At 42.4% G+C, this 12,665-nt stretch overlaps 1 protein-coding gene across 2 annotated transcripts in view; it reads right to left on the bottom strand.

The window, feature by feature from the left end:
• eno1a (enolase 1a, (alpha)) overlaps positions 1-12,665 on the bottom strand; it is a 61,911-nt gene that overhangs the window by 35,919 nt on the left and 13,327 nt on the right. For both annotated transcript variants that reach the window (XM_080215483.1, XM_080215482.1), the window contains exon 3: positions 365-460. In XM_080215483.1, the coding sequence (XP_080071609.1) occupies positions 365-460 (96 nt within the window). The remainder of the gene's footprint in view (positions 1-364; positions 461-12,665) is intronic.

Raw genomic sequence — 12,665 nt, 5'->3', positions numbered from 1 at the left:
CCTGCTGGCACCTACAATGTTGAAACTGGGTGATTTTTCTCCCCCCTACCCAACATTTAAACATCTCACTAACCTAACTCGTGTACTCAGGTTAGATTTTAACACTAGCTTTTCACATCAAATTTGATAACTACCTCAGGGGGCAGCTTGATTACGTGCACTCGCTGTCACACACACAAAAGATGCGGCTCACAAAACTGTCATTTTTTTGGATGGAATTCATTTGTTTAAAAAAAAATCGGCCATACATACGTCAATTAGTTCCAACTTCCTTACTTAGTTTCACTCCCAGTAATTTGTGCAGTTGGTTGAAGGAATGTAATTGATACTGCAGCTGAAAAATTAGTGGAACGTGCAAATTTACCTTTGCCCAAAAATCGCGTCTTGTCACCATCCCGAAGCTCTAGTGCTTCATAAATGCCTGTGGAGGCACCACTGGGAACAGCTGCTCGGAACAGTCCTGTTGAAAAAAATTAGAGAGAGCTTTTTAGCTGCTATGTAATTGGCAATAAAACCCCCCAAAAATTGCAGTTCAGGCTCTGGTGCCTTTGACATAACTTCTAGATTTAGACAGAGGCAGAGATGTAGTTATGTGTCTACCAGGGCGGCACGGTGGCACAGTGGTTAGCACTGCTGCCTCACAGCGCCAGGGACCTGGGTTCAATTCCAGCCTTGGGTGACCGTGCGGAGTCTGCACGTTCTCCCCTTATCTGCGTCGGTTTCCTCCGGGTGCTCTGGTTTCTTCTCACAGTCCAAAGATGTGATGGTTAGGTCTTGTCATGCTAAATTGCCCCCCTTAGTGTTCAAAGATATGCAGGTTAGCGGAATTAGTAGGGTAAATGCATGGGGTTACATACATGGGATAGGGTGGAGGGTGAGCTTGGGTAAAATCCTCAGTTAGAGAGAGTTGGTACAGACTTGATGGGCCAAATGGCCTCCTGCTGCACAGTAGGGATTCTATGAGAGAAGTCACAGCACTTTGAAGGAATTCATTGTCCATGAAACACTTAAAGAAGCATTTAGAGACTTAAGGTGCTAATTTAATGCAGGGTTTCCTTTGACAAATTTATTCAAATAAGCTGTAATATTTAAAAAGAAAGCAGAATTCTTGAGCCTTCCCAGAATGTTGTTTCATAGTGCAGCCAAAAGGGTAGGTGACACTTTATAAAACTAAATGAATACGCTTATCAGAGTAGTTAAATTAAATATCAGGTGTCAATTTCATTGATACAAACTACTTAGGTACAAAATTGCCAGTTTTTCAATTTCTCCAGATAGCGACGCAGCAATTTTAAAGGGGTCACTGGACTTTGAAAAATGCTACAGTATAGGAAACATTCTTTACAAAAGCATTGATCCGATCAACAATCCCAGATCCGGAGGGGATGCAATTTCATCTGTTCACGTACCTTGGAGGTAATAGAGCATAACCACTGTGTACGTATAAAATATTCAACACTCAAGAAAATTAGCAAAGTCTTCACACTATCTATTTCAGGTTGTCAGCTGAAAGTCCTTTGCCATCAATTGCAGCTGAACAAAGACCACTTTATTCTCGAACAGTTCCTTCTCCTGCAGGCATTTCTCTTCCCATTGGAACTAAAAAAAATACTAGTTTCGCATTTTACTGAGAAAAAAGTAGCCTTTTTAAAAAAGGATAAGGATTATTAACTGTGTTTGCACATTTCAAAACGTGCTAAAATTTCAAAAAGGAAAGAGGTACCACCAGTGCCAACAAGTATCAAGATTTGGAAAGGGTCTGACAGAGATCCTAAAGCGGGAAGGTTTTAATTAGCAACTCCCTCCTTGAGTTTCACAGCTCATTTCCACAATGGAAACATTCATTCATATTTTATATCAGAATCAAGCAACATGTATATGGCAAGCCATCTCTGGAACATGAGCTCAAACATCACAGCGCCAGGGACCCAGGTTTGATTCCAGCCTTGGGTCACTATGTGGAATCTGCACGTTCTACTGCGTCTGTGTGGGTTTCCTCCAGGAGCTCCGGTTTCCTCCCATAGTCCAAAAGATGTGCAAGTTAGATGGATTGGCCATGGTAAATGCACGGGTTACAGCATGGCAAGAAGTGCCTGGGAGGGATGCTCTTTTGGAGAGTTGGTGCAGACTTAATGGGCTACATGGCCTCTTTCTGCACTGTAGGAATTCTATGGTCTATCAATACTGAGCTTGGCAGTTTAGTCCAGTTCACAGCCAGTCAGCAGAGTTGCAATATGCTGTTGCACTGATTAAGGCATCCTCTTCCAGTGTTCAAATCTTTTAGGACAGTGGTTTGTGCTCACAGCTCTGGTCTCCAGGAGCACACTAGTATCAAACAGAGGTATTCACTCTGTATTTTCACCCATTGATGTGAAAACAGGGCACAAGTCAATCACATGCCTTAAACATTGCAGAATGTAGTGAGTTGCCAGGTGACTACAATATGGCCAAGCCTCCTCAATCTTTTATTCCAGTCCATTAAATTCACCCTCCCACCCCACTCAAAATATCAGAATTTCCAAATGCATTTGTGTAATAACTCCATGGAGGCGAAAGTCCCATCACCAAGTTACTTTACTTATACCATACATCTGTACACAGCCAGCTCTCCAGTTGCTCCCTGCTGAATGCAGGCTGGGAGTCTGACACACCTGCTTTAAACAGGGAGCGTGAGGCTCCCAACTAGGACTCATCACGCATGTCTTTTCACATCAACCAAATAAACAAACTCAAGTTAACTTAGGGACAAATTAAAAAGGGGTAGCTCCCCAAAAGGAAGGGGGAACAGCCTGAATCAAAAACAAAGTCGAAAGGAAACTTAAAACATCAAATCATAATGTGATTGTTGATAATGCACCCCAGGCCCTGCGGTGCCCAGCGGGTGTGGAAGGGGACTCATCAGGCAGTTCATACTTTAGCAAGCCAACCTCATTAGCCTGGCTGAAGTCATTACAGTTGGATTTGAGGATCTCACTAATCGCAGCTAGAATTTATCCTCATTGTGAACAGCATTCTTGCAATTAGTGGATTTTATTGGAATGAGTATAAATCACTTTATAAATTAAGAAGCTTCTCCAATTGAAAGTTTTGAAACCCAAAAGTGGTGTGAATGATGGTTAAGTAAATATGAATACTTTAGTTTTGATCCCAGAAATAAAGAGATGGGGTGAGTTCCAATTCTCTTTTCATAGTTAATATTGAATTTGGAATAGTGAATTCCATATCATAACCCACAGGATTCATTTCCTCATCAGCCTTTTGGCAAAAGACCAAACTACCTAAATTCGGGCTACAGAAGATATTTTGGCATGGGTCACGATCGTTGTGAACTATAAAACCAAGGTGCTCTTCTCTGTACCATTTTAAAATCTGGTCCATGCCAAGGGTGGCATAGCAGCACAGTGGCTAGCATTGCTGCCTCACAGCTCCAGGGGCCTGGGTTCAACTCTGGCCTTGAGTGATAGTGTGGAGTTTCCAGTTTTCTCCCACAGTCCAAAGACATGCTAAATTGCCCTTCAGTGTCCCAAGATGTGTAGGTTAGGTGGGTTTTGTCACAGTAGATGTGTGGGATTACAGGGGTAGTGAGTGGGTAAGATACTCCGTCAGAGAGTTGATGCAGACTCTCTGATGGGCCAAATATCCTCTCCTTCACTTTAGGGTTTCTATGAGGTGTCAGCATGTTTGGTGCATATTCCACCCACTATGTTCAACTCTGTGTTGATCTAGGTTAAATTCCACAAGCCAGAACATGGCCCATTATTGTAACAATTTATTCTCCTTCATTGTTTTAACACAAATTGTTGCAGCACCAACAGACAACTATTCTCCCAAATGCCTTCATGCTTAGTTGGTCATTTATGAAGATTTAAAGAAAATAAAACAATAGCCCTCACACCAATCCCTGTGAAACACTCGGGAATCTGCTCAAAGACAATAATTACAACTGTTAATTACAACATCCTGTCTACAGAAATGTAGCCAATTCTTATACCATTGATGGCACAAGTACCCATCTCTGAGTAACCCGTTCAGAGATAAAAGCAAATTGTTGCAGATGCTGGAATTTGAAACCAAGAGAGAAGATGCTGTCAGACCTGCTGAGATTTTCCAGCATTTTCTCTTTTGGTTCCTGTTCAGAGAGGCTTTTTCCATCAGCTTCCCGCATTAAGTTCAAGTAAACAATGTCAACTTGAATACTTGTTCAACAGAAACTGCTGGCAAATTAGTAAGACAAGCCCTTTTCTTCCCCAAAAGCCATGTTAAGTGCCTCTGCTAACCCTCTCTTCATTCAAGTGACCACAAAGAGCATCTCTTGCGACCCAGTCAAGCATCATTTTCATAACTAACGTCAGGGTAATGGGACTATAGTTCCCTGGATCCAACCAGTCACCCTTTTTGAATCATGTGAAAATTCTCCCAAAGGGAGAAGTCCCAGACACTAGATTAACACTTCCACAATAGGACATCAGCATGAATGATCTCCCTCGTGAATTCTTTCAAAGTGTGCAGTCAGTGCTCTGTAGGGTTTGTCTGGACCCATTAAATTAAGAAAAGGTCATTGAATAAAATTCATCAAGCAATCTAATAAATTGTGACTGCTCTATCCAGCCTTGTTGCTTTTGCTTTGAAAAGGTCAAATTGCATTACACAAAAACGGGCTGTCAAACAAAAGCAAGCAATGAATCTCAGCAAATCAGATAGAATATAAATTGCTGGGTTGTTAAAAAGGAAACAAGTTTCCCATGCCTAGAATACCCCATTATAAAAAGGCATCATTCTGTCCACAGATAATGCCAACTGATTTTTTAATGCAAGCTGCAAAATTTGAACAGCAGGAAACAAATGATCAACTTGTATTTAGATAGAGCCTTTAATTATAGAATCCTGCAGTGCAGAAAGAGGCCATTCAGCCCATCGAGTCTGCACCAACCACAATCCCATCCAGGCCTTACCCCCATGACCTCATACATTTATCCTAGCTACTCCCCCTGACACTTAGGGGCCAATCCACCTAATCTGCACATTTTTGGACCGTGGGAGGAAACCAGAGCACCTGAAGGAAACCCACATAAACACGGGGAGAATGTGCAAACTCCATATAGACAGCAACCCAAGTCAGGAATCAAACCTGGGTCCCTGGCACCCTGAGGCAGCAACGCTAACCACTGTGCCACCAATATAGTAAAGTACTTCAAGGTATTTCACATATACCGTCAAAAATCGACATCGGCAAAGGAGAGATATTAGAAAGGGGCAATATATGTTTAATAAAAAAGGTGGGTTTTAGATATATTTAAAAAAAGAGGGAGGTGGACAGATAGTGTAGGATTCAACTGTATAACACTGCTCAACTAGGAAAGCAAAACAAGCAAACTCTCCCCAAATCAAACCCTGATGTTCTTCTAACTATGGATTATCCTGCCCCTCTAAATATATCGCCCACCAGACAATGCAAAAAAAACTGAAGCGAAACTATTGACGAGTCCGAAACTTGTGCCCTTAAATCATGGGAACTATTGGAGTTTAAAATTTAGGCAATAATTATTATATTTTAGCTTAGACTTTCATTTTACTTAGTGTCTTTAAAAGAGATAGGGCTGGAGAATGGGACAAGCTGGAAAGTTCCGATTTGATTTATTAGTGTCACGTGTATTAGTAGGCAGTAAAAAGTATTGCTTCTTGCGTGCTGTACAAAGCATACCGTTCACAGAGAAGGAGTGAGTGCAGAATGTAGTGTTACAATCATAGCTAGGGTGTAGAGAAAGATCAACTTAATGACAGTTTAAACGAGTTAGAGTGAAGTTTTAGAAGCATGGAATGAGAGTAAAAGATAGAATTAGAAAGTATGCTGGGCACAGCTAGCTAGAAATTACCTTGCCCCTGTACCACCTTGGAATATTCTGTAACTGCAATCATTTTGGCAGCTGGTGCAGACACGATGAGCTGAATAGCCTCTACCTATGCTGTAAAATGTTACGATTCTAATTGTGAATTTTAAATGGCAAAAACAAATCTGACCCATTGGTAAAATGAGGCTGGTTTGAGTCTGGGCTGCAGATTAATACTATTAAAAAAAACAAAGATACTTTGAAAGCATTCAGAAAGGGTTGCAGCTAATTAATTACAAGAAAACATGGCATCTGGAGACTCTTCCCCAGATTTGGAGGGTTTTTTTGTACAAGCATTTATAGGTAGGCATAGCGACAAAGTGGTTAGCACGGCTGCCTCACAGCACCAGGGACACAATTCCAGCCTTGGGTAACTTTCTGCATGGAGTTAACATGTTTTTTGCCCGTTTTCCTCCCACAGTCCAAAGACATGCAGATTAGATGGATTGGCTAAGGTAAATACCCAGGGGATGGGGGTGATATGGGGAGGGGAGGATGCTCTCCCAGACAGTCAGTGCAGACTTAATGGGCTGATTGGCCTCCTTCTGCACTATAGGGATTCTATGCTTCAAAAACAGCGGATAGTGAAGCATCTTCAGAGGTTTGCAAATACACAAGACATTTCCGTGATTATAATATGAAACTTAGGCAGTTTCAGAACTTTAAGTCCCAATTTAGGAACAAAACCCCTTCCTAGTTACAAGATTTAGTGATTATATTGCCTGAGATACTCCTCTTAGCTCCCAAGTGAATGTTGTGACCCACAAGTATCAAGTCAAGTGAGCTAATCCTCAGATCATGAGTTTTATTCCACCCTTTTATTGTTCACATGTGGCCATTCAGATTCTATTTTGTATTATCTGTTAAAAGTACGCTCAATGGTATGGACCTTGAGTCGGTGGTAGTGTCACTGGGACTAGTAATCCTGAGCCCAAGCCAATGGGCACATTGGTTAGCTCTGCTGCCTCACAGTGTCAGGGACCCGGGCTCAGGTCACTGTCTGTGTAGATTCTGCACATTCTCCACGTGTCTGCGTGGGTTTCCTCCGGGTGCTCCAGTTTCCTCCCACAGTCCAAAAGACGCACTGTTTAGACGGATAGGCCATGCTAAATTCTCCCTCAGTGTACCCGAACAGGGTACACTTCCAATACATCTAAAAAAGATGCAGATAGTTGCTTGCAAAAGGGGCACAATAAATTGTAAGGGGAGAAAGCAAGAGAAGGGAATTAGATTGGATAGTTATGAACATAGTTATGTGTCAGAATGTGGCAACTAGGGGGATTTTCACAGTAACTTCATTGCAGTGTTAATGTAACAGTCAGCTGAGAGGCCAACATGCCCACATCAAGATTCAAAGCAGAAACCCAATCTCACTCCAGTTGTTTCCACTTTTCAAGGCACCAAACAAATGAAAACTCTGCCTAGGTTACTGGGTGCCTCCCATGTTGTTCTCCTAGCTGTAGGCAGCACTCCTGTTAAGTATGTGGGTTAAGGTGTGTGCACAGGCAAAAGCTGAGCACTAGATGGTCCTGGAGAAAATTTAAACTAACTGCTAATTTGAACTGGCTGGTCTCAAATTAAAGATCTTAATCCTGACATAACAACTGGAGACAGGAGTTAAAGATGGTGATATTATGGGATGTACATCAAGTATAATCCAGGTTTTCTGAGCTATAATTTAGTAAAAAATGTATATCATTTTTCAAGTAATGGTGGCAATTTCTGTTCTCAATTGTACATGTGGTCGTTGTAATTTGAGAAAGTTGGACTCAACATCAGATGGTTCAGCCTTCAACATCAATTTCTGAAATCCCACACAAAACAATGCTTGCTCAGCTGTGAGTCTGAGACAGCTGAGAACAGCTTGTCCAAACAACCCCAATTCTACTTTCGCATCTCAAATCTTGTAACCAAAATTAATCTGCTGTAATATTTTGAATGCATGAGACCATTTGGCCCATTTTGCCTGTTCCAGCTTGTGCTGTCCAAGGGGGTGCAGTGGTTAGCACTGCTGCCTTGCAGTGCCAGGGACCCAGATTCAAATCCTGGTCTTGTGTCACTGTCTGTGCGGAATTTGCACTTTCTCCCAAAGTATTGAAGATTTACACCAGGAGATAACGTCCAAAGTGAACAGAACTATAGAGAAAGCCAATGAGGAACCTATTGGAGAAAATTAAGGTGGTCACAATCCATCCACCAAAAAAAAGGTGTTTTGTTAATTTTACTACTGATCAGCTCTCCTTATCTAATGTTACATGGGAATGTTCAAATAGGACAGTCATATCTCTTTTTATGTTTACCAGTCACGCAATAACATATTAGAAAATAAAACAGAATATTTGCATGTGTACAACCTGCCTCATATTTGATGCAAGCACCCAAACAAAGTGCACCAAGGATTCCCCATCTTTGAACTCAATCTGACCTGCTGTTGCGTTATATCTGCACAGGTTTCCTTCGGGTGCTCCAGTTCCCTCCCACAGTCCGAGAGACATGCATTGACCGTGCTAAATTCTCCCATGTTGTACCCGAACAGATGCCGGAGTGTGGCGACTAGGGGATTTTCACAGTAACTTCATTGCAGTGTTAATGTAAGCCTACTTGTGACACGAATAAATAAACTTAAAACTAGTTCCATCTGCTTGCCGTTTCCATTTAACATCTCATTTGTTTTCCTTACTCAAATATTTAGCTACTCCCCTTCAAAAGCTACAATGGATATTGTTTCTGGTCAGGAATTTCATTTCTTAGCAACCCTTTGTAAGAAGATGTTGTGTCCTGACTACCTTGCTTCTTTGATTATCAGATTACACTTTTTAATATCTCCAGTTACTGCTTCACCAATGGAAACACATTTTCCTCTATCTGCCTTAACAAAGCCCCTCAATTTTCAAGGACAGCTACTGGGCAGCTGAGTATAACAATGCATGTTGCGCTGTGAGAAATATTTGGCTCAATTGAAAAATTAACTGGGTTAAGTAATTAGCTTTGAAACTACCCATTATGAAGTGCTTTGGAAGGTTAGTCATGGCACAAATCAATTCCTGCCTCCCAGACTGCCTGGATCCACTATAGTTTGCCTATCGCCGCAACAGATGACATCTGCCTGGCCCTACACTCAATTCTGGAACACCTAGATAAAAGGACGCCTACGTCAGACTCTTATTCATAGACTACAGCTCAGCCTTTAACACCATTATTCCTACAAAAATAATTTCCAAACTTTGCGGCCTGGACCTTAGCTCCTCCATCTGCAACTGGATCCTAAACTTCCTATCCCACAGATCGCAAATCAGTAAGGATAGGCAACAACACCTCCTCCACGATCATCCTCAACATCAGTGCTCAAGATTGTGTCCTCAGCCCCTTACTCTTTATACACGCCGACTGCAAAGCCAAATACCCCTCCAACTTAATTCTCAAGTTTGCTAATGACACCATTGTTGTGGATCAGATCTCAAACATTGACAAGACATAATACAGGAAAGAGATAGAGAATCTGGTGAACTGGTGCGACGACAATAATCTCTACCTCAATGTTAACAAAACGAAAGAGTTAGTCATAGACTTCAGGAAGCATAGTGGAAAGTATGCCCACATCTATATCAATGGGAACGCTGTAGAAATGGTCAAGAGCTTCAAGTTTTCAGGGGTCTAGATCACCAATCTGTCCTGGTCCCCCCATGCCAACACTATAATTAAGAAAGCCCACCAACACCTCTACTTTCTTAGGAGACTAAAGTAATTTGGCATGTCCACTATAACTCTCACCAACTGCTACAGATGCATTCTTTCTGGGTGTATCACAGCTTGGTATGGCTCCTACTCTGCCCAAGACCACAATAAATTAAAAGGGTTGTAAATGAAGCCCAGTCCATCGTGCAAAAAAGCCTCCCATCCATCGACTCTGTCTACACTTCCTGCTACCTTAGAAAAGCAGCCAGCACAATCAAGGGCCTCACGCACCCTGGACATCCTCTCTTCCACCTTCTTCTGTCAGGAAAAAGACACAAGTCTGAAGGAACGTACCAACTGACTCAAGGACAGCTTCTTCCCTGCTACCATTAAAATTTTGAATGGACATACCTCGCACTAAGTTGATCTTTCTCTACACCCTAGCTACGATTGTAACACTACATTCTGCACTCTCTCCTTTCCTTCTCTATGAACAGTGTGCTTTGTCTGTATAACGCGGAAGAAAAAATACTTTTCACTGTATGTTTATACATGTAACAATAATAAATTAAATCAAACTGTGCGTGAAACCACGACTATCTGGCAGGAGTGCGCTTCTCGGAGTTTTTGTTAAGTTAAGTGTCGGATCAGGCCCAAGATGGGGTTCAATAAGCCCTTTCTTGTTCACTTGGATCTTGTGTGTCTCTCTTGTGGGGAAACCGTGAACTGAATAGAATTTGAATTGTTTTTTGGAGCAAGCAAGGAGATGGATTAAGGGTTTGCCCTGCCCACTCTGCACATTGGCTTTGTAGCTTTAAAAATAGAGGAAAAATTTAATATTTTTAAGTTTATTTAGTAGCGTTACAAGCAAGGCTTACCTTAACATTGCAATGAAGTTAATGTGAAAATCCCTTAGTTACCACATTCTGGCGCCTGTTTTGTGTTACACTGAGGGGGAATTTAGGATGGCCAATGCACCTTAACCGGCACGTCTTTTGGACTGTGGGAGGAAACCGGAGCACCCAGAGGAAACCCACGCAGACACAGGGTGAACGTTTAAACTCCACACAGACAATGATCCAAGCCGGGAATCGAACCTGGACCCCTGGTGTGAGAGGCAGCAGTGCTAACCACTGCCACCCTGCTGCCCGTAAATACGTTCAAATGTCTAAACTGTCATGTAGCAGGGGCAAAGACTAATGAGAATGGATTTAAACTCATGTTTCTAAAGGTAAAAAGGGGACGAGATGTTTGATTATTGCCTCTCCTCCTACCCCTTGCGTTGCAAATAGCATTACATTTTCAAATACTTCGTTATCTTGAGAAAACACTCCAGTTTCAAACCCAAAAGATTAATACCAGGCCTGGGGATTTGTCAGCTTAGGGTTGTATTGAATTGAGTGGAGACTGAAGGGATTCAGCAAGCCTTTCAAATCAGTCCACTGCTCTGCTCATTGCATACCTAAATTTGCGTCCCTGGAACCCAAAGCAAATCAAGCACTCTCGGTGCACTTAATATACAGTCCGAGACCTCCAGTAGAGCAGGTCAAATTACTGAACAGGCTGCTATATTTATATTTGAACCAAGTCACAGAGCTCTACACTGGCAATGCTGCTGTGTCTATTCTCTGGAGTTTACATCAGTCTCCACGAAATGCATTAAATCAGCAGGATTACTCGGTTACATCCCACACCGCCTCCTCCAGCCAGCGAGGAGCAGACAGACGCTGAACCCAGGAAATGCTAATCCGCAAATCAGTCAAATGACAACTGGTGAGCGTTCAGCAGGGCGATACTGTACCAGCTATGTAGGGTTCTTTTCCCTACCCTGAATAGCTCAGAACCATATTACTCAGAGCAGCACAGTGGAAGATTATCTAAATTGATGCTGGCGGATTGAACTGTGGCACCACTTTGAAATGTGGAACTCCCAGATCAAGCAAGCAAGCTCTCACAGCTAAACTGCTGATCCATAAACACTCCGACGGCAAAACCTGGCACCTTGGCAGTTAAGGAAGGGGGTTAAGTTCTCTCTTTAGATATTCATCTTTTTATAACTTGTGTCAGGTGACTACCTAAAGGCCATTCTCATGCCTAGAATCATAGAATCCCTACAATGCAGGAGGAGGCCATTTGGCCCATCAAATCTGTAGTGACCACAGTCCCACCCAGGCCCTATTCCTGTAATCCTCATTCACCCTGCTAATCCCCCTTACACTAGGGTCAATTTAGCACGGCCAACCAACCTAGTCCGCATATTGTTGGACTGTGGGAGAAAACCAGAGCACCCGGAGGAAACCCACGCAGACATGGGGAGAAAGTGCAAACTCCACACAGACAGTGACCCAAAGCTGGAATTGAACCTGGGTCCCTGGCGCTGCGAGGCAGCAATGCTAACCACTGTGCTACTGTGCCACCTAAAGGTGCTCAGCTAGTGTTATGTGTTATATTTGATATATTATCGTCATATGTCTTGGGATACAGTGAAAAGTATTGTTTCTTGCAAGCTATATAGACAAAGCATACCGTTCATCGAATACAGAGCAGTGTTACAGGCATAGCAAGAATGTAGAGAAAGGTCAGCTCAATATGTGATAGGTCCATTCAAAAAGAATCAGTTGGCATGTCATAAAGAACAAACACATTGTACACCTTACTGTCAGTGATTCCTGGCTCATTTTAACCCATCCCAAAACAGATTTTATAATAAGCGTTCAGTTATTTTAGTTTCTCCTGCAGAGAAAGATGGTTGGACCCAGGATTTATTTTTAAAGCTAATTTGGCTATAAAAAAGTTTCAGTAGAAGTTGAGGTAACATTATAGGCACAGGGTCTGCTTAGCTCAGTTGGCTGGCCTGTGCTTCAGATTAATGCCAACAGCGTGGGTTTAAACGCTGTAACTGGCTGCTATTGACCTGGGGCCTGCCTCCTCACCCTGCCTTGTGCTATTTGTGGAGAGGTGCCTCTCAAGCCCTTTTGCCACTCTCAGCTGTTAATTTGCCACATCCAAATGTCACCAAAACTAATTTACAATAGATTTTGTAAAATTGGGACAGCTCGGGGACACTTTGGTTAGCACTGCTGCCTCACAGCACCAGTGACC

The sequence above is a fragment of the Carcharhinus amblyrhynchos genome, chromosome 30 (assembly GCF_965287045.1).
Source record: "Carcharhinus amblyrhynchos chromosome 30, sCarAmb.v2.hapA, whole genome shotgun sequence".
NCBI classification, from domain to species: Eukaryota; Metazoa; Chordata; class Chondrichthyes; order Carcharhiniformes; family Carcharhinidae; genus Carcharhinus; species Carcharhinus amblyrhynchos.
The sequence above is the reverse complement of the archived record's forward strand: the minus strand, read 5'-3'. Positions and strand labels throughout refer to the sequence as shown.